At 47.4% G+C, this 21783-nt stretch overlaps 3 protein-coding genes across 3 annotated transcripts in view; 1 reads left to right on the forward strand and 2 right to left on the reverse strand.

Annotated features, from left to right (window-relative positions):
* Positions 1 to 192: 192 nt before the first annotated feature.
* On the reverse strand, positions 193 to 1459 carry LOC128268352 (superoxide dismutase [Mn], mitochondrial). Its single transcript, XM_053005410.1, has 4 exons — positions 1316 to 1459; positions 1017 to 1119; positions 578 to 953; positions 193 to 505 (listed from the first exon to the last, which is right to left on the reverse strand). The coding sequence occupies exons 1-4, from the start codon at positions 1351 to 1353 to the stop codon at positions 363 to 365; spliced, it is 660 nt and encodes a 219-aa protein (XP_052861370.1). The 5' UTR covers positions 1354 to 1459; the 3' UTR covers positions 193 to 362.
* A 213-nt stretch (positions 1460 to 1672) lies between these two features.
* LOC128277898 (protein Son) lies at positions 1673 to 4843 on the reverse strand. Its single transcript, XM_053016501.1, has one exon. It carries the CDS (start codon positions 4746 to 4748, stop codon positions 1950 to 1952), a length of 2799 nt encoding a protein of 932 aa, XP_052872461.1. The 5' UTR covers positions 4749 to 4843; the 3' UTR covers positions 1673 to 1949.
* A 703-nt stretch (positions 4844 to 5546) lies between these two features.
* The window catches only part of LOC128268790 (kinesin-like protein unc-104), a 33255-nt gene continuing 17018 nt past the window's right edge, over positions 5547 to 21783 (forward strand). The window contains exon 1 of the mRNA XM_053006009.1: positions 5547 to 5592. The gene's annotated coding sequence lies outside the window, so the exon portion shown is untranslated. The remainder of the gene's footprint in view (positions 5593 to 21783) is intronic.

Raw genomic sequence — 21783 nt, forward strand, 5'->3', positions numbered from 1 at the left:
AATCAATCTAAGAAATGCGTACTGTAATACCACCACAAAGTGTGAAATAAAAATCCACAAACTTTTGTGACTAAATGCCAATGTGTAGCTCCTTTATTCTTCTTGCTCTCGCTTCTAGCGGCCAACGAATCCGATGCTCCAAGACGGCACCGAGAACAGGTTCGCCATACGGTGGTACTACTCTCGAATGCGTGTTGCAAGGTAAAACTATATTTTATTTCGAATTGCTTTCTCCGGCCACAGAAAAACAGGGGGTGAACATAGTTTTTGAAACTTTTTCAATCGACACGATTGCCCGCCGTTGCCAGATTGATTCGAATAGGTTTCCCGAAGTGGCAGTAGTAAAGCACAGCAAGTGAATGTTACTGCGCCTTCGCTAGCCGTTCCGAGACATCCTTCCAGTTGACTACGTCGAAAACGGCGTCCACGTAGTTTGGTCTCAGATTTTTGTACTGCAGATAGTAGGCGTGCTCCCAAACGTCGATACCCAGCAACGGAACGAGACCTACGAAAAGCGCATTAGAAGTAACGCACTCGTTTCAAGATTATGTAAACACCTCAGTCCACCATCACTCACCGGTGGTCGCCTCCAGTGGGTCCTGGTTGGGACAGGCAGCAATCTGCAGCAACTTGCTCTTCTTATTGTAACCCAGCCAGGCCCAGCCGGAACCCTGCACGGCCACAGCAGCGGCTTTCATTTCCTTCTTGAAATTGTCCATGCTCTGGAAGTCCCGGTTCAGCGCTTTCTGCAGTTCGGCCGACGGATCGCTACGATCCGGCGACAGGTTCTTCCAGAAGATGGAGTGATTAATGTGACCACCACCATTGAACTTGATAGCGCTTCCCAGCTGGATGATCTTCGATGCGTCGTTCTTTGCCACAGCATCCTTCAGCTGTTCTTCGGCAGCATTCAGGTTCGTGACGTACGCGTTGTGATGCTTCTGGTGGTGAAGCTAAAAAAAATGGTTCCAACCATTAACCTTCATAATCACACGTCCGGCTCCCGCCATGTTTACCTCCATGATTTCCCGGCAGATCACCGGCTCAAGAGCACCGAAATCGTAAGGCAAATCGGGTAAGGTATGCTTGCTGCGGCATCCTAGCACGGCGCTGCAATTTCTACGAGACGTAAAATTGACAATGTTTATAAATAAACCGGCATCTTTTTTTAAATAATCGTTTGTATTTAACCACAACAAAATGCGGAACTCTCTCGGCAAGCGCTTTTACATAACACAACCCGGATCGATTGATTCTTTCGCCGGTTCTCCTGGTCTGGCGCCCCAGGTGCCGAGACGGAAAGCGGAAAACATACCTTGCTGTCGAAAACAGAGTACCACGCACGGCCAACATTTTACACTCTGCACGAACCGAGATTTTTGGTGGTAATTTACTCCAAACGCAAATATACGTTTCGATTGCAAACGATCCGGAGATAAGGACACTGACGATTCGTCGATTCGTCGACCACCATCGTTGACAGCAATCGCGAAGCTTGCGAGATGCTTCGCAAGAGGTCGCTGAAAGCAGTTCAAATTACGATGTCAAACATTTTAATTTTGATCCGTTGTGGAGGAGCGAAATTGTGCTTTACCTTCAGCTTGATTTGTCATCATGTTGTGATTCAATAAAATGTACACTTTTGTTCTCGACTGAGGGATAGCCCAACGCATAGTTATTATTTGTTCTATACGAAATTAACACGTATTTTGCATAATTTTACTCGAAATATGAGCTCATTCAAACTGATTTACGCACTCAAGTGAGATTGACCAATTGATTTCGTCGATGAGCGTTATACTTAGGTTAGTGAGGGCATGGATTGGGTTAGACGATTGGCGGAAATATTAAAAAAACCGAACACTTTGCAAGACGCAGTGTGCAAGCATTTGTAACGCGATTCGGGTAAGTAGGAAAATAATGGGTGGCCAATTGTAGCTAATACTTTCCTAGTTGATTGCAACTCCCAGCTGCTGAAGACAGAACTTGGCCGCCGTCGCTTTGGCCTCCTTTTTCGTGTTGTTTGAAATCGCCGGCTGATACTCCAACCCATTGACGAGAACTTTGAAGATGAAGTTCTTCGCATGACCCGGCCCACTCTCGTGGACCAGTTCGTACCGGGGAACGTTCCACTTCCGCTTGGTGGTGTACTCACCGAGTATCGACACCGGATGTTTTCCTTCGGTGGTAACCTTCATCTGGTGGGGCTGATTGGGCGGAAACCGTCCTCCAGGCCGTTCTTCCCGGCGAGTGAACAGTGGCGGCTGGAAGGGCATGTTACGATTTTTGTTCTCACCCTCACCAAGGCCTCGCTTGTCCAGTTTAACGTCCAGCAGCAGCGGTTGCAGGGACCCGTTTTTCTCCTTGCCCAAACCCTCCCCAGGTTGCCAGCCCATCTTTTGTAGCAGATGCATTCCCATTCCGCCGGTCACGGGTGCGGTGTGCTTCATCATGTCTCGCCTCGCCCACGGCTGATAGCCCTCGGCCAGTTCCCGCTGGCTAAGACAGTTTACTCCAGTCGTTCCGAGAAATTGACCGGGCATCACTTTCGACGATGCCCACACGGACATATCCTTCTGCGTGTTGTACAGCAATTGGCGGGCCTGCGGGTCGGTAGGATTCTCCTGCAGCTTTCGCATCGCATTCAACCGTTGGCTGACGATTTGCGCGACATCGAGCTGGGCACCATCCGATTGGGGTTTGAACACATTATCCGGCGGCCCTGGCTGTTGATGGTGAGCGGGTGAGAAATGCTGTGGATGACGTTGGTTCCGCTCCTGGCGGTGCACTGCATCGGGACCCATCAACGGTGGAGGAACACTGGTATCTACCGGCAGCACGTGTGGTTGATCAACGGGAACCATGTTGCTGAAGGGTTGGGATGGCGCCGGTAGTTGATGACTCATCGGTACATGCGCCTGTGGGTAGTTCGGAGAAATCGGATCGTACACTGGGCCGGGGGCGGGCCTGCTCGGTCCATTGGGGTGCAGTGGAGGATTCACACCGGGTTGTAGAGGCCTCATGGGAAGAGAAAGATTTTGCTGAGCCGCAACGCTTGGTCCCGGTAGCGCTTGATGTGATGTCGAAGGTCCGCAGCCATAATCCGCAGAAGGAAGCGGTGCTTGTTGCGGCACGAAGGTTGCCGACGGGGGCAGTATCGGTTTCGGCTTCGGTTTATTCATTTGGCCACCACCTGGGGCTGCTGGCTTGATCGGAGGCTGCGCTTTCTTCGGCTCCACCGGCACCCATTCGTTCTCTGTCGTGCGATGCGGTATCCCGGACGAGACCGGGAACTGCATCAGTATCGCTTTTTTCTCTTCCGCTGACTTTGGCTGGATGCGGGTTGCGTTGCGGATGTTCATAACAATCGGCGCCTGTTCCTTGAGCTGAAACGGATGGTGAAACGCTTTGCTACCACCGTCCGCGTCGTGGTCACTCTCGTCAGAAGACACACTGGAAAGATCGTTAAAATTGTCCTTGTTGGACAGCTTCTTGCAGTACTCCGTCAGCTCCTCGACGCTTTTGCCGCTGGTCCGCACCATCGAGATAAGTTTGGTTTTTGATTCCCCGTCCAGGTTTTGCGCTCCCGGAAGCGTACCCTGCTTGATCATACTGATCGCGTTCTTGCGGGCAATCTCCAGAAGCTTCTGTTTGTCGAACTGCTCCGGTGAGCGTGACCGCGAGCGCGACGAAGCTGACCCTGAGCGGGCCCTTCGATCGTGCTCCTCGCTGCGCTTGTGTCGCTTCCGCTCGTGCCGGTGCCGATCATTTTCTTCTTCGTAACTCGCGTAGAAGGAGTTGTATTTTTTCTGATAGAAATCGTAGTACCGTTTCTGGCCGCGGCTTTCATCGTCGGACATCGAAAAGTCCGAATCCGAAGCTTTACGTTTGCGCATTTCCGCCCGTTCGCCCGTGAACGATTCCGCTTTCTCCCGTCCGTGGTGGCGATCATGGTCATGCTCCTTGGACACCGTCGAACTTTTGGTCAGATCTCTGAAAATTGAACTATTCTTGAGACTTTTGATTTGTATTTTGCCCTTTATCGGTAGCTTCGCTTCTTCCACCGGTTTTTCCTCTTTTGGTCTGCTTTCTTCTTTGTCCCTTCTGTCCTTGTGCTTCGTGTGGCCGAGGTCTTTCGCAGGCTTTTCGTAGACGTCCAGAGGCTCCTGCTTGATTGTGACCAGCAGCGTTTCCTCGCGCGCTCTTTTCCGTTTATGTTTATTCTTGTGATCGCGATCTTTTTCCTTTTTGATTTTTTTCCTCTTTACCCGTACCTCACCATCAATGGGAGCCAGTGGAGCAGCCACGGGCCCCTCTAGTTCCGTGTCGCTAATACCACCTTTATGCTTTTTACTTTTCTTCTTGTGTTTATGTTTCTTTTTCTTTTTCTCTTGCTCGACGTGGGCGCCATCGTTCGAATCGTCGTCAATAATCTCCGGCGGAGCCGCATTGAACACTCGGAACAGTTCGGTCAAGATCTCGTTCGACGATTTCAGTGGTTCCAGCGATGGTTTAACGTCGGCACTGTCGGAGCCATGCCTATCCGTGGCCGTGCCCGTGCCGGTTGTTATGGTGGTAGAGAAGATGTTTGTTAAGTTCACATCGATCGAGAGTTTGTCGACGGTTTCCGATTTGCTGGAATCTTCGTAGCTCGTGGTTTTCTCTTGCTTGATCTTGATGTTCAGAGGAAACATTTCCTTCGGCTTATCAGCCTTTTGCTTGAGTTCTTTCTCTATCGCGGCGCACATTTCGAACGGCCCCGTTCAATTGTCGCTGCAAGCAACAATTTGTAATAATGAACAACACTGCAAAATGGCTTTTCTGCAAATTTCCGAAAATGCGAACAATTTTACCCCAACAACGTCTGACGCACCATTGTTTTGGTCGAGATTTGTTTGACATAACTCGAGAAGCTAACCTTCTGAACGTCGCTTCGAATCGAACCGCTTAAAGTCGCTTGGATGACAATGAGTAATACAATTTTACACTGTACGTGGCACTTTTTGTAAAACCCATTACGGTTTTTTTTGGTTGATATTTAGATAGACTTTGGGGAGGTTGAATACTTTTCAAAGAAGTTTGTTACAGCATTAATAAATAACTTAGTATGTATTCACCTTGTTCAGGTCGTCGAAGTCCCTCTAGTTAGACATTTGATAGCTCGGGTTTATCGTAGGGCACAGGATGTCAAGTTGCAGTCTTTCCTGGCAGAAGGGTGAACTGATCCATATTCCATTTGTCTAAGAACTGTTAGACGTGCTGTGGAGCGCTATCTCCTAAACGTGCAATATTATTGTTTTTTCCCCTTCTCTCTTGCGCTCTCGCCGAAGGGTGGTTGGTGGGAAGTGTTTTGAAATGATTCCCTTGCCTCGGGAAAACGCATTTTCCTTTTCCATTTCCCAGAGCTGAAGGAAAAATCGAAGTTTTTCCTGCCGTGCTGTCGTCACACTCCTAGGACGACACAGTGTGCCCAGTGTCGGTCCTCGATGTAGTGTGTTGCGCGTGTGTGAGATGTGAGTGCCCGTGAATCATTGTTCGTATTGTCGTGGATTTACAGCTGTTTTCGCAGCTCTACAATTAGCTCAAACTCAAGTAAGTGGCCCTTAGTGTTAAGTGGTTTTGATGCACTTTAGATTTGGTGCGCTTTGTGTTTCTACAAAGGTTACTTCGATCCTTCCGCCTTCGCACGTCGCCCACGAGAGAACTGGAACGTTCCAATCCAAAATCGCTTCTCAACCGAACTAGATATCAAAAAACCGTTTAAATTCTTTGGGAAATTCCTTGCAGTGCCTAGCAGTGTGTATGCAATGCACCAAATTTAATTAAATGAATTTTTGTGCCAAGAGGTCGAAAAAGTAGATATAATTTTGCAACTGTAAAAGATACTGCTACTAGGATGTTAGTGCATTTCAACCTCCATACGCTGCATCCTGCGAAGAATGCTCATTGCGCAAGGACCTTCCCAACCCGTTCAATGTTATATAATGAATGGCCCCACGATCGGTAGCACCAATTTACGGCAGGATGGGTCCGTGCAGAAAGGATGTAGCCTCACCAACTATCACGGTGGGAAAAAGAGCAGAATGTTGCTCTCGTCGTATGAGCAAAGCGAAAAGTTCCAGGTGGATCGATATTTTGCGTACATTCGATTGTGCGAGCATAATTCATCTGCCGAGCCGAGAGATTCGTGGAAAGTGTGGCCAGGTAATGGGCCACATTTTCCACGGGACTATCGGGCGTCAACAGCCTTTTCGATGCCTGCCCCTGTAAATCGATGCTAAGTTATTGCAGTTTCATGCCATTTCGAAACTGGGTCTGTGGTTCATTTATAATTCAATCGATTTAAAAGCTGCCTCTATTAACGGCCATCCGACAGAAGCTTCAAAATCTGCGTGATAACTTTTAATTATCCGGAAGTTGGAAATTTCCGCTCGTTTTCTAATTTTTATTTTTACTGAATCAGTTTGTTAAATTTGCATTAATCCCAATTTCCCTTATTCTCCGTTGTGTGGTTCGTTGTTTGTGTAAAAACAACAATTTATAATTTGCCTTCGTTTTAATTTTGTTTTACGCAACACTTTATAACTTTTCCTACTGATCATCGCCTAAGTTTTTTCCGGATACAATCAGCACCGACGAAGGACAACTCAAATTAGTGACCAAGCTGATTCGTTTACCGCTTTTTTGCTGCTCTCTTCTCCGTGGTTCATATTTTTATGCAAACGTATCCGAAATGAGCAAAGCAAAGCGCTACAGAAAGCATCCAAAGACAGAGGCTGAAAATGGGATGTTGCCGAATTATACATTCCGCTCTCAGGTCTGCCTTTGGGTGTGCGGGCTTCGAAAGCGCGGATCCATTTTACTTTTTCCCTCCATGTTTATTGTGTCAAAAAGAAACCGGAAAATTGAGAATAAAGAACGAAACACAGGAAAAAAGAGGTCCATAGTGGCTGCTGCTGCAAAGTTTCGCTTCCGTCCTACGCTCCGAACACGAGCCAGATCAAGCGTCGTGGTCGCTATATACTTCATGTTTGAGTGTGTTGTTGCTCCTGGGCAAAAGCTTCGATGAGTCAGAGGACACTTTTCCCCGTCGGGTCCTATCATCCAGACGGCGGTGCCAAACTGGGACTTACTGGCACCAGGCACTTTGGAGCACATATGGCAGTGTTTTTCTTTTTGCGCTCCATCCGGCGGCGCCGTGACTTTATGTCGATTCCGAACGCGTTCGGGTTGAATTATTATTTAAAACCCCACTCACAATTCCATGGCCCTTTTCGTGTCTACCGATGTAGTGTTCGTTGGACGGGATTCGTCGAAGTAGAGGCAGCCATTTGTATCATTTGTCGATTTTCGCTATTCCGCTGCTACAAATCCGAGTTTCCGAGTTTTCACAATTGATGACTCACGATCTTGGATTCCTCGTTTTTTTTTTCATTCGCCCAGATCTACAGCACGTGGAATTTAAAATGACACTTTCAGCAATTTTTACGATCATAGATTACGCGGACAGCATCCAAAGCATAGCTTTTCTTTCGAAAGTTTACACTATGTCCATTGGAAACTTTTACTAATTGTTTGGTAACACTTGAACAACTGAAAGTGGGAGAATATGTGTTTTGGATCAAACCAACCCTATATAAAGTATATTTTCTTCCGAAAATAATTACCCGTGTCCAGCTAATCCACATCGCCTTTACATTGTCCTGGCCATAATCCTCGTCGAAGCCACGGTTGCGCACAGTGCAATCTTCTCCGAAACTGCGAATGATTTTGCGATTTGATGAATATTCATAGCGCAGCAGATCCATTGCGCGCTGGCGGGAAGCTCCGAACCAATATAAGATTATCGTCTGTTTGGTGACGGATTTGCACGGCCACGTTTCCGTTTCCGTCTTTGCTTATTTTTGCATAGATTCCGCTCCGAAAGGTGCTGCGGGCCGGCACGTTACGCCTCGATTATTACGTATTCCGCGCGTCCGTGGGCCTGGCTTTGGGGTTCGTTAGGAATTTGTACGGATTGGGGATTGCGTGCGATAGCTTCGGCAAACTGTTCGCACACTGTTGGGTGAGCGATGCTTGAGTCACCGTCCGTATCAAATGCTGACAAGTTTCTGCTACGAGCAAGTGAAGAAGCTCGCTCGTGGCCACCTAATGAGGCACATAACCTGGTTCAAATGATGATGGGTAGGGTTAACACAGAGTATCGTAGTACCGAAATCCAATTAGCTGTGTATCAACAGTGCACGTAGTGTTACTACGAAGGATAAGGTTTTACATTCGCTACATAGCAAAGAGGAGTGAAATGTAAACATTGACACAGTCTGGTTCAGGAATCCAGGCACAGGAGTCGTGTCCAACAAAAAGGGAAATTCGTATCTCGCTCTCTTTTTAGGTTTTTATCATATTCAGTACTTGAAAGCAACAATAAGAATGGAACATACTTTTTGCAGTATTCAATGTTAAAAGGTTTACTTGTCCATTTTTCCTGAAATCAAACGAAAATGTTGGTATACGCGCTTCCTTAGAAGAGGACATTTTTGATTACTTCTGAGGAAGAAGGTGCTTATTGTGGCAAAAATTCGTCATCCTGCCATCGATCAATCCACCAACCGGAGGGTTCACTTCGTTCGATTCGGTACCCGTTCCGAAATACGCATCATCGCACCACGAGCAACTTCGTGGGTAACCCGATCACGGAACCAACCGGAAAGTAAAGGCTCCATTGGCCCCATATGCATGCCCCAAAACCGTGTGATGCGTCACGACCGGTGACTGGAGTTGCTGTGCCGGCACTAAAAACGGAAGTTCCCCGCGGGAGAGGGCACATCGCGTGCCAGTTGCCGTTCTTTAATTCGAGCAGCACAAATGTCCGTTTTTTTGTTGCCTTCTTTTAGCAAACACCTATCTTCTCTTAGGAATGCTCGTATGACGACGCGGGCGAATGTGGAAACTGTGAGATGGCAGAACCGACACGGCGGCCATCTAAAGGAGAATGAAAAACGTCCCACAAACCGCCACTTTGTGCCGCTGGTTGTTGATTTTTATTTTCCCTCCACACCGGCTCAACACCGGCCGCCTCGTGGTTCCCGTTTGGCTCCTTTGGGCCGGTTTGGCTCGCGCTTGTTCGGAGGTCGTCCGCGCGCGTGTGCTAACGTGGCCGCGTCTTGTGGCATACACTGGCGGTCTCGTGTCTTGCAGTTGCTCCAAACAGTGGAAAACGTGTTCGGCCCCTTGCTCGCTCACGCCCAGGAGGAGAACGAACATTAAATTTCCTTCGACGAACAAACGGACGTTCCTCGCGGCTTTCCACGACACGTGGATAGGCGCGCCGCGTTTGGACAGCAGTCTCCGGTGGGAAATGAGACTCCGTGAGACAGTCGGCCTTTGGCCTGCGAGCACCATTTTGCTTGTTACCGAGAAGGCCACCGACACTGAGCCAAGAGCCTATCACCTTCGGTTCTTGTGGATAAAGTTTTATCGGATTTTTCTGACGAAGAAAATATTTGTTTCGAGAAAGGGACCACACCGATCCCCCGAGCGAATGTGTGGCGGTTGTGAGCATAAAATCGGGTTTTGTTGCATCCCGGATCCATGGCAGGCGCCGTCGACGTTCGGTCCCCAAACAAACGCTCGCAGGGAATTAAACTGGAGCGGAGAACGGAGCGGCAGATGTCGATAGGAAATCGAATTTTCTTCGTCTTCTGGGACTGTAACTGTTCGATGCCGGCACACGATGCCCTTGCGCTTGGCTTATTGCCGCGCATTCTGATATCAAACGGTCGGGGCCTGGGTCGGGGGGACACAGTCAGGTTACAAGATTTCATCAGAACCTGCCAGCCAAAAGTACGCCGCTCCGCCGATTCCCCGACCGATCCTGACCATAACGAACCGAGTGCGGGGTGTCCTGTTTGGTGACTTTATTTGCAGTATTGCCCATTTGATCGGGGAAGGCTGTATGTTTTCATGAGTTAATTCGGGAGATAACATGATTCAAAATTGCATATTGAGCCGCAAAAGCGCTGCCATTGTAAAGTATGCTGCACCAATGGTTTTCGACGTCTTCAATTTCGTTTTATCATTAAATGACTAAAGTTTGCAACATAAAACTTAAGACCCGTTTCTGTAACAAGAAATCATATTTTAGGTAAACTTCGCGATAAACTATGCTTTGACGGCGTTTTATTCTGTTCAATTGTTTGTTTATTTCCACTAATCAATATTTAAATTTGTGGTATGAAAGTAGATTAGTAAAACATCGTAGCTAACGGCACAACATCATGAGCAAAGTTTAGAATTAGACCCAGAGTTTGAGGTTCAATAGTACCGATTTCGGTTCTGAGCGCCAACGGCAAGCACACCAAGCAAAGGGCCCATGAATGTGAATATGAAATATTAATTTAAAATATATCTATATTTCATCGTCAGCCCATAACCTTACATTGTCGCACGATCTGATCCCTCTGTGCCATTAGCCCGACCGAAGATGTTGCTCCGTTTTGTCAAGTGTTCGTGAAGCATGATGAAGCTGTGTTTACATTTTATCTCCGAAGCGGAAGCTCAGACTATCCACCCACAACGCCCGGCCTATCGCCCATTTTTTATGTCAAATACCATGCTGCGAGACGCGTCATAAACGTGGCCGTAAAGCTACCGGGAGGTTGACGGTTGAAAGATGATTAATGAGCCAGCCTCTTTATGGATCGTGGCAAATCTGGCCAAGGGCAAGAGCAATGGCGCTTGAGATGATCAAATATGTTGAGCGAGCTTACCCTGGAAACTGTCGATGGCTGCCGCTGTTCCCGGGGACCACGGCACCTCGGTACTGCTCGAACCGGTAGGCTAGCCAGAAGTGGCTAGGGCTAGACATTAATTTCTGTGCAAAACTTAGCTCGCCATAATAAGATGGTCGCTTAAAATCCCCGGCCCCGTCCCCGGCTCTTTTTAAGTGTCGTCGTGTTACGTTAAATTAACGGCGTACACCGCTAAAAGTGTCCTCCCGGGGTGAGCGACGCAGCGCAAGGTATACGGTTTCAATTTGTAGGCAGGCTCCGTCAGGCGGCCCCAGGGAGGCTCGTGCGGAACGATGATGGGGCACTAGCATTACCTGCTGCAATATTAACAACGCAAAGGACCCCAAAGGACGCGTCGCCTTTGGCCGGAGTTCCGGTGTGCGCTTCGCACGGCACACCCGACGGTCGATGTAGGGAAAAAGGTGTATAAATAAAGATTATGTTTTATTCAGTAAAAACGCTCCATCCATCCGGCCTCCTTGGCCGAGCTGGCAGTTTGTAATACAAGCCGCAAGCCGCCGCTGGGGAAGAGGTTTCTTATCGCAGGACTCGAGAACCGATCTGAACCGTTGCTTATTTGCCTTTTTTGCCCTTGCCGCGTTAGTTGGTTTACATGTCTTCATTTCTTTCTTCGGGCCCACTGTCGTCGGTGCGCGTTTGCAACCCCGGAATGGAATCGTCGGAACATGAAATATTTGAATTTAATCTCCGGATGGCAGTTCAGTTAATAGAGAGAAGCCGTCTAGCAAATGGTGCCTATTTGTATTGTTCAATCGCTGGCGGCTCCGGGAGCGCACTTGCTGGCGGGCCTATTTGTTACGTTCGTGCAGAATGAAATGTATCTTCATTAATCTAATTTAAATTGGTTCCTGAATGCGACCGAACGCGTGGATGGCCAATTAATGGCTACAGCTAAAACGGTGTGGGCGCATAAATTTTATTACATTCCAGAATTGGGTAATTGGTTTCCGTAAATTTGCAGGAATTGGCAAAGGTATGAAAGCAAAACGACCAAATTGGCATTGGTTTCAAATTCAAGCTTTTTTCTGCTTGTCTTGCGTGGATACACGACTTGTGAAAGTGTTTTCAGAATTTTTCCAAATTGACAGGATTATAAAAAATCGTCTGGATATTGCTCCACTGCTTTCCAGCTTCCGACGCTAGCATCCGAGCCCACATAGGCATACGGAACACTCTCAATTTAGCGATTACCCAGCAGCATTGTCAGTCGCCCCGGTGCTTCGGCCAACATTAATTGACAAGCTGGCAGCTGGCGGTATTACAAGGTAATCCGTTTACTGCCATTATCAATCCAGCCTGTGCCTGTCACACTCAGGGGATCCACCGGCAAAACATAAAAATGTTGGACGCACAATCCGCGCACGTGCGTTTTGCATCCTTGGCGCTACGCCGTCGTCTCCGTCGATCGAGATTGAAATAAATAATTCAATTTTAATTAAACTTCACACCGTTCTCGCAGTAAGGACGGGAGTGCGAAGGACGAAGATCCCTCAAAGGATCCCCGTCGTGGCGTTGTCTGGTGGTGGTGTTACACCTCGCACTTGGAAGTTGAAAGAAAATGCGAAGAAAATAAACTGAAAGAGATCACACCGATTGAAGTGATTCTTTCGCTCGCTGTTGAAGAATCTTAGCGGCGGTGAAGCTGCTACACGGCGGCAGGAGCAGTCCTGCTGTGCTGCGAACACAATCCGGGTGTGATACTCCATTTGCTGCGGAACGGCTCAATCCAACCGAAGCATGTAATGTGCCGCGCCACCAAGTTTATGCTACGCTTTGCTACATTGCTTCCACTCACTTCCGGAGCTTAGCGCGTTAGATGAAGTGGTGTGCGAAGTGGTAACAAAATGATTCCCAAACTGGCCCCGCACCAATCGTGGTGCTGTTAGAGTTGCGTGCAAGTCTTCGCTCTCTGTAACCAACAAATTTTCCGACAGTTTTCGAACATTTTCCGTGATCACATACACCCGCGCAAACAATGGACCCTCCTACGGGGGCTGTAAGGATGCCTGGAAGCCTGGAAGCGAAGCGAAGCGAAATGAATGGTAGCTGCTTGAGGCTGCAAAGACGTCAGCACAAACAGCACACCAATCGTGCGCCGGACGCGTAAATTGCAGACCATAAATTCCTGTTATCTGTCAGGACTGGCTTTCCATTTTCCGTTTTTTCGCGTTGGCCTTTTGCCCACTTCTGTCTTCCAATCTGTGCCTCCGACTTTTGCGCCCTTGCGTTCGTTTCTTGCGGCAAGCTTCTTGCGCTATATCCATTAGCACCACCTGGCCTGGGTGAGAGTGGGTGATTTGCTGTGCATTTCCACGTGCCATTATCATTAGGCGCGCCGGTGATCGATATTTTAAAGGGCAAAAAATACACACCAAACCGCGCTTCGATTGCTCTCTTTGGGCTCGTTGGATGGCGGGCGGATAGGAGGGATAAAGCTCTTCTTTTTAATTTTGGCACAGGTGTTGGCACAACACATATGCCATTGCTGTCTTCCTGCTGTCGGTTGCCCACAGAGTTTATTGATTGAATTGTGTACATCACTTTTTTGGATTACAATTTATGAGCGAAGTCTAGTCTGAGGCAGAGTTGTCCATGCTGACCCTGAAACATACTCATTCGTGAAAGAGATTCTTTTAATTCAAACCTAGTATGGTAACTATTTATATGGGTATTCCTCTTTCTATCTGGTTTTTTTCATCAGATGAAGTGTATGGTTTTGTATGTGTATAGATGTTTGTTGTCTTTTTGAAATCTCTCCATGAAATCTTTCCTTTCGCGCATCATGCCGTTTAAAAATCATTATCCTGTCATTTGAAACCATGCTAAGAAATATCGTAGTTCCTTCCAAGACTTTCAGCTTCTCTACTTTGGCATGGCTCTACTTTGATTAAATTGTTATTGAGACTATGATCAAATTACTCACGAAACAACTAAAGGTAACGAAAATCATTAAAGCATGACCAAAATAAGGTAATTTAATTCCAAACTGGCGACCGTAGACGAGTCCTGTTTTCTTGACCCGTATACACGACCAAATCAAGTTCATTGAGCCTTTTTGTAACTTGTTACTAAGGTTTCTTTTTTGTACTGCGAATGTTCTTGGAATATCTTTAAAGTTGAAAAAAGTCAGTTCAAGTCATGCATCGAAAAATAGTTATAAAAGTGTTGTTACCACAACTCTTGCTCTGATAGTCGACTTATTTAGGGACTAGCGAATTTACAATTTTTGGCGCCACACCTACGAACGGTGTGGCTGAAAATATGCGCCCTTCAAATTGAACTTATAATCCACAATGTGCACGGATGTGACCGGAAATGATTGACCTTCAACAGCAAATTTCATTCCACACCGAACGCGTGCCGTTTTGTGTGGTTTTTATTGCGCAAACGGCTGATCGTGTGCCCACTGCTGCTAATCGTTATGGTAATTTAAACTTAATTGACTTACCGTCCCCCGGGGAGGTTTAGGCCACGTTGAGTTATATTCCGGGGAACGGTACGGATATTTGCGGCTTCTCGCCAGGAGTCGCCGCGTGCATCGTGCTTGCCACCAGACCCATCTGCTAAAAGAAAAAGGAAATTGTCACTCTCCGGGCTCTCGTGGTGGCTAGGTCGAGCAAGGGATCGTCCTGTGCCGGCGCTGGGAGATATTTGCTCTCCTGAGAGGACCTCTGTGGATACAATTTTAGGACCAAAAGGCTTGCAGCGGTGGTTGCAAAGGCACCGGAAATCAATACCGTCTCGTTACGTCAGTCGCCGTGACGCAGTTTTAACTGAAATGAACCCTTACGATTATGATTACGGTGGCCAAGTCTCGCTGTCTCGACCTAACGATGCTCGTACAGCTCTACTAAATAAATTACAACCTTGTTGCGTACTGTGGTTTGCGCTTTCTGATTCAAATACTACTTTCAAAACGTGCTTTCTTTTGATATGTACAATTTGCAATCACCAGCATAGTTACGAAGTACTTTGCCCATCCAGACAATCCCGAACATATTGCAGACCACAAGACTGTGATCGACCGGACAAAGATGTCGCCGGATGCTGTCGCTGCTCTTTGGAGCTTTTTGGCTAAAAATAGATTCGTCGCAGTCACAGCTCGGCCTTCAGCCTCGGCCTTAGCTCGCATCGTGTTCGTCCTGGTCCGCTTAAACAAACACGTCGGCGGCGGTGTCTGCAGGACGTTGATGTGTGTGTTGTGGCTACAATTATAGCGCCACCTACACTCGACACTTATGGGTCCTTCAGACAGCGTAACGAACCGACGAAGGAGAGCAGTTCAACAGTTCTTGCACGCGAAGCTTTCCACGGTTTGCTTTTATAATTTGAATTGGTTCCTTGCTAGGTGCTCGAAGAGGAGCGCCTATAAAACCTGTTCCAAGAAAGCGGACGGAACAAACCTCTCCCAATTTCGGTTGAATTTCGGTGGGGAGATTAAAGGATTTCGGCTTTAGATTAACTTTCGTCCTCCAATTATTGTGCTATTTTTGGAGTAGATCAACTGAATGTAATGGTAATGTTCGTTGTTTCAGCCCGACAAGGCAACCCGACTTGGGGCTCGCCCTGTTTACAACACCCTGGAGACACATCTTTTAGTGGTCAATAAATTTACTCGCCTTTCTCCCGCCTAGGGGAACGACTTCTTCGCCCACGGAGCATAATTAGTGTATGAGGGGGTCAACGTGATGCACGTCATGAAATATGTTTACGGCTCTCAGGTGAGATCGGTCACAAGATGTTATCAACGAAGGTGCGAAACAGTTTATCGTTCGATAAATTGGACCGGTTTTTCGGTCCGAAAACAAACCCTTTAACTAATTTCGAAACGTTTCAAAAGCTAGAAAACGGATCAATCAATTTGCTAATTTGTTGCATCGTTGCTGAGCCATGCAAACGCCTTCGTCCATCTTGCTGACAGACGGGCTTGGCTGTGAATGAATCGAAGGGCAGGTTCTCGAGGTTGGTCGGCTCTTGACTATGGGAGTCACGAGTTAACTTCTTTACGAGTTACCTAGTCTACCACCATCGTTTATCGTTATCCAGTTTCGTGATGGAAAATCAATGGTTCGTGGCAGGTGTGTGCTGCCCAGCGTTAAGTAGTTGCTCATTTAGTGAAATGGTAATGAAATGAAAGCGTGTTGCACGTGCATCGAGGTCGACATGAGCGATTGTTGGTGATTTGTTTTACGATTTTATTTGCTTTTTTTTCGACAGTCGTTTTCAGCCAAAGATCTCTTTTCGTTTGCGAACAATTAAGCAATTACTACAATTTAGTAATTATTAAGCAAGAGATTTTTTATACATTCAGTTATTGCATTCGTCCTTCGTAACGAACGTAACGAAATAGGGTTGAATGTGACACTTCAGGGTAGTAAGCTAATGGTTATATGACGTAAAAGTTTAAACCCCAATCGAATAAAGCATAAAATAAACAAATCAATTAAAAAATTAATAAAGAAAGAAATTTTGTGGATAGTTTCGATATTTCTGGTATAAACGGAAAATGTTTGAGATGCGATGGTGAAATAACCCGGATGGATGGAAGGATGAACCGGGAAAAGAAGCTGAGACAAACCGGGAGTGTTTTTCATGGGCGCTCAAGTTTTCATACGTTCGTCTGGTTCTGACAAATTTTCGCCGGAACTTTGCAGCACGTTTTGCTAGCAAAGGATGGTTCCATACGTTACGTTCTTTTTATGAGCTTTACAAAACTCAAGACGTCGCGCGATCATAAAGCATTCGTTTGGTGTGTCCTTAAACAAAAATCGTGCTCAGTGTCCACCGTGCTCACTTGTCGTAAAACAATAGTCAAGGAAGAAGGGATCACACAAAGCCTTTCTCTTGACGAGAACACGAGCGGGCGAAACAACGAAAACAATGCACACACAATACGTCGGTGCTTGTGCTTGTCCATCACAAAGTCAGTCAGTGTCCGCGCCTGGCGAAATGCGAGAACCGGATCCCCTGTCACTCGGTGCCGTGTGTCCTATACCAAAGGCCCCTCGCGTGCTAAACATTATGCGCCTTCCAGTGTCGGTCCCCCTGCCCGTCGACATGTGTTGACCAGTGCGCGCGCACCCAGCATATGTTGGGCGAGTTGAGATGCGGGGCCGTGTACGGGGGCGGTGGGTGTTGTTTGAGGAGGCAAATTTCGTTGCACATATTTTGCACCGGTGACGTCTTTCCGCGACCGCGACCGGGGAAAACCAATTTTCCGGAGGACGTACGGCGAGTTTTGTTATTTTTTTTTCCCGTTCGATCACGATGCAGGAGAATGTCGACACAGCCTGCTTTCTCACTCGGTCTCGCAAACCCGGGGGCGCCTCGGTTGTCTCTTTCCGTCGAACGGAGGGACAACATAACGATACGTTGTGCAGTGGAATCGATAACGCAAAGGTGTCCCACAGCAATCGCGCGCAATGCGCATGTTTGCTCATGACTTCTACAAAACATCCACTTTTTTGCACTGTACGAAGAGTGAGACGGAGCGAGAGAGAGAGAGAGAGAGGCTTTTACAAACATATGACCATCAAGAGAGACCAATGTACCGGATCCTTGCCGAATGCCATCACTGTAACTCCGTGTTTGGCTCTTTAAGTTTCTCACGAACGAACTGGCCTGTATCCTTCTGAGAGGCGCAGTTTTCCCAAAGACTCTCCCGCTTTCTCTCGCTCTCTCTCACGATATTCGAAAACAGCTCTTCTTTGTCGAAGCCACGGAGCAGGCTTCGAACCCGTTATTGCTGCTGTCAAGGGGGAAACATTTCCGCGAGTCCTCGAGAGTTCATGGGCTCAGTTCCAAGCGAGCCTTTCTCCAAGATGGACTGAAAACGGGAACGCCGCGGAACGCCAATCAGTGTGCCGTCGTGTGTGGGTGGTTTATGTGGTAAAAAGTTAATACCGTGGAGCATAAGTTTGTGCGGAAAAGGAATTATTTTGCAAATAAAATCACCAACCGCGACGGTTGAATTGTGTGCGGCTCTCTCGTGCGGTACGGTGTGGCGTTGTGTCCGTGGTGATCCAGTAGGAGATATCCTTGCGAATCTTGAGCAGGAAGAAAAATCCTACTTTTTACAGTGCTTTGCCGTTCGAAAGCGGCGGTGGTGGGTGGTAAATCCTCCCCTTTTTGGGTTCCTGCGCTGCATTCGATTCTGATTGTAAGTGGTGTTCCGTTTTCCATACTTCGCTCAACAACGTCACATGGCGTAATATGTTCATTAGAGGGGCGTTTTTCTTTCGGTTTTCGAGGTCAATGTTCTTATTCGCTGTCTTCTTCTTCCGGTGCCATCCGATGTGTATTGCGGTTGGAGGGGGGGGACATGCGAACCATAATCCGCTCGTGGCCTTCCCTCGGAGCAGCATATCGTTACGAACTTATCAACCGATTGCGAACAACCGTCTACACGCAAATTTGTTAAAGGTCATGTCCGATGCCAGCATTATTTGTGCATGTGTGGGTGTGTGCGGAAAGTGTATGCGTGTATGATGGATTACATACTGCAATATAAAAACTGAAACCAATGGAAGTATAGACAGTAACCGCAAGTAAGGTACTTGATTTAAATGCAATCAATCGGTTTCGTTCGGGGGCAACATACTCTACATAAAAGAAAGCAAAGGAGGCTTTGCGTCAAAAGTACTGTTCCATTTGTTTGCGATGTTGGCTGACAAAGTGTTGTGTAGCTTAAAAATCGGACTGAGCTAATCTAGAAAATACAGAAAAACCAGAAATGTATTTCTGGTGAAAAATCCTGCAGCGCCATTTTGTGAACCATTAGTGTGACTTCTCTCTCTCTCGCTCTGTGTTTTCTCTCGCTACTCCCGGGGGTGGTACATCCTTTCGGTGGCTGCAAAGAGAAGTTTCGCGAGCGAGTGAAGTCGAAGCCCAGGATATTCGTGGCTTGCTGTGTGAGTCACGCAAGTGAGATTCGGTGAGAGGACTGTACGTGAGGCGTGATTGTTTCGAGAAAGGACTATGCTTCGATACGTGCTCATTACGCTACAAAGCATTCCGACGGCAAACAAGGATTACTTTTGGTTTGTATTGTGGTGGGGTTCGATGCCTGTATGAATCGTTTAATATGCAAGATATGCATCAGTTAATATAAATTTTTGAACTAATTGATCCGCCAGACATTGGTGCCGAAGTTATTGTTTCTATAGTTCAAATGCTAAACATAAAACAATAATTGGAACGCAAAAAACAATTTGCAAAACAATACAAAAGCATTATGTCAAACACTAACCTATATCAAAAGCAAATATTCGCAATCAATGAATGAGGAGTTGTCAAACAAAAAAAGAGAGACGGAGATAAAAAACAGATTTTTGGAACCTGGTCTCTCTCACGCTCTCGCTCCCCAAGAGAACGGAAAAAGCGAGAGAGAGTGAGAGATACTGAGAAAATATTCAAAACATAAGCGCACACAGTCCCCTGCAATGTGGGATAATCACGTTGCCAGCCCTCGGTCGATTTGTCGTGGAGAGGAAAAACAGTGGAAAACCCGTATCGATTTTCCCATCACCACCACAACGATGATTGCTCTTTCTGCCGCCATCGCGGGCCGACACTGCGGAGCAAAGGGTAGTTCGTACGTTGCCACAAAGAAAGTGCCCCGAAAGGCGACTGTGGCTGGGGGCCGACGTTGAAACAGGAACTAGAAAGGTGGACACGAACGGTGGACAATGTCCTGCGAGTCGATGAGTCATCTCGACGCCGGAAAGTGGAGCACACAGGCCTACTGAGTGGGCCACACAACTGAATTGGAAGCTAATTGTATGGCAGCAGGTGTTGCATGGACGGCCGTCGTCGTCGTCCTGTTGTACATAGGTTCCACTTTCATAACAATTTTTTGCCGTCATCACAGCTGATGGCTCGGGTGGCGCCTAATAGGCGCTCGAATATGGTCTATTACCTTGAAAATTCCCCCGCTCCTCCCATCAAGGGGATTGCTGCTGACAGGCAACGGTCATACGGACGGGTAGCTTCCCGTCATTGGCTTGGGTCGAAAGGCTTCTGCCTTTCGGACGAACGATGACCGAATGTTGAGGTTGAGCTACCACATTGGAAGCGATTGCGGGGAGGGCGAAACTGTGTTTGGTTCGAGTGTAAAAAGGGGGTTATTTATAAGGGTTGATCGATGCGGAGATCAATGACCTCATGATGCGTCACACGAAACCGAACTAAACTGCATCACGAAAATTTGAGCTATTTCGTTTTGTTAAAATCGTTCCGATAACATCAGAAAAATAGCAGCCAATAGCCATTTACGAACTTTAAAATACAAGTCGTAGTCGAAAAATGTTGCTGTTTGTTGTTTCAACGTTGTGAGTGATGGATTGGATTGTGGGAAAACGAAAAACGATCCGCCGGCAAAGTATTCGATCCATCAGTCTGCTGTCGTTGTCACTGTTGCTGAAAACCCATAAGTCAGGGTGCATTAGGAAAGGCAAACAACGCGTCGCCCCCGGTCGTCGCCGTAGTGGCAGCCCCAGTAATGCATTGAACCTGCGTGAAATCGGATACCTTTAAGTAAGTTGCACCATACTGGCCAAGGTTGTCTACTTTTTTTCATAGCTACCTGCTGGTGTTGTCGGTCCTCGAAGTTCCTTTCCAAGCAGCGAACAGGGCGATATACCGAAAATCGGTGCCGGATGAGTCATCGTACGAATGTTGGGCGATACTAGTCCGCTCGACCTGGTCGCTTGGCCTGACTCCAGCTTTGACTGCTGTAGACGCCCAGTAGTCCCGACGCAAGGCCCACACGCAAGTTATGTTTGTGTGCCGCCGCACGATAGATTGTGCGCCGATTTTTTCTCTGTATTTTGTGGCACACACACATAGAGCTTAAAGGATGCTCAGTGGATTACTGGCGCACACCGTTCGCATTTATACGGACGCAGTGCCAAACATAATATCGACTCCAGCTCCTCGACGCTAGTATATACACAGAAAGGTGCGCTTACCTTTCGAGAAGCACGTAATGACGATTAAATAGCATGACCCGGGCCATCTGTAGGTAGAACGATGTCCAGGTTGGTGCAGCATACAGTTGTTTTAAGGTCAGCAGGTCGGCGCAGAATGAGTATTACTTTATCGCTCCTTATTCGATTACACTTTAGGTTCTTATGTAGCATTGCTAGTGCTTACCATCGCCGGGTCGTTGGTTTCACCCAATTGTCGTCAAGTTTTCTACGCTCCAAGAATGGCGAAAAATATAACACCACAAATCGTTTAAGAGTTTTGTACCAAATTGTTGAAGGTCTCGGTTCAAGGCAGTTTGTGGGCTCTCTCTCCCGCACTTCACCATCATCGCCCGGCTGCTTACCATATTGACCCACGCCGCGTTGGCGTTAATTGACCATTAGCAGCCCTATCGGCGGCAGACAGCTGGCGCCCATCCAGACTTTTCTCGTACTCGGCCATGTACTGTGGCACTTGCTCTCTCTCTCTCTGTACAGAAAATCACATCGTTTTCGCTTCGCAAAATGTCCTTGTAGTGGACGAAGGACTTGTTTCATATTTTTTACCATGCGTACCAAGGACATCGGGCATGTAAGCGAAAACTAAAACATTTGTGTGATTGCGATGCAAAATTGGAGCTTGGGGATTACTCTCCGAGAATCGTGCGGCCAGTGCCGGGGGGTGGTCCTGATCTCACAGTATGGCAGGACTCCCTGCCGCACGACCCCATCAAAAGGCGCCTGCTAATCATAGCGTCACGCTTCCACCGTCTGGCCGAAGCTCTTGAGCGCTTTTGTTGTTCACTTGTTTGTTGTGCGAGTTTGTTTTCTCGTCGCGTTTCCTCGTCGTGCTGTTTGAACTTCGCTTTCACCTTTCGCAAAGTGGGAAATTGCTTTAAATAACGTTTTATATTTATAACCACGCACCACGCAGAGCCGCGAACCGGTCTCGGCGGGCGTGGAGACGCACGTGTGGCGTACAGGAGGTTGGCCACACAAATTGGATT

Source organism: Anopheles cruzii, chromosome 2 (assembly GCF_943734635.1).
Source record: "Anopheles cruzii chromosome 2, idAnoCruzAS_RS32_06, whole genome shotgun sequence".
Taxonomy (NCBI): domain Eukaryota; kingdom Metazoa; phylum Arthropoda; class Insecta; order Diptera; family Culicidae; genus Anopheles; species Anopheles cruzii.

Excerpts from the sequence above, each read along its gene's own strand:
- LOC128268352 (XM_053005410.1), bottom strand. The coding sequence starts at position 1,353 with ATGTTGGCCGTGCGTGGTACTCTGTTTTCGACAGCAAG. Across the intron at positions 954-1,016 it reads TCTGCCGGGAAATCATGGAG|CTTCACCACCAGAAGCATCA; the intron begins GTAAACATGGCG and ends CATTTTTTTTAG. Across the intron at positions 506-577 it reads CCCACTGGAGGCGACCACCG|GTCTCGTTCCGTTGCTGGGT; the intron begins GTGAGTGATGGT and ends CGCTTTTCGTAG.
- LOC128277898 (XM_053016501.1), bottom strand. The coding sequence starts at position 4,748 with ATGTGCGCCGCGATAGAGAAAGAACTCAAGCAAAAGGCTGATAAGCCG.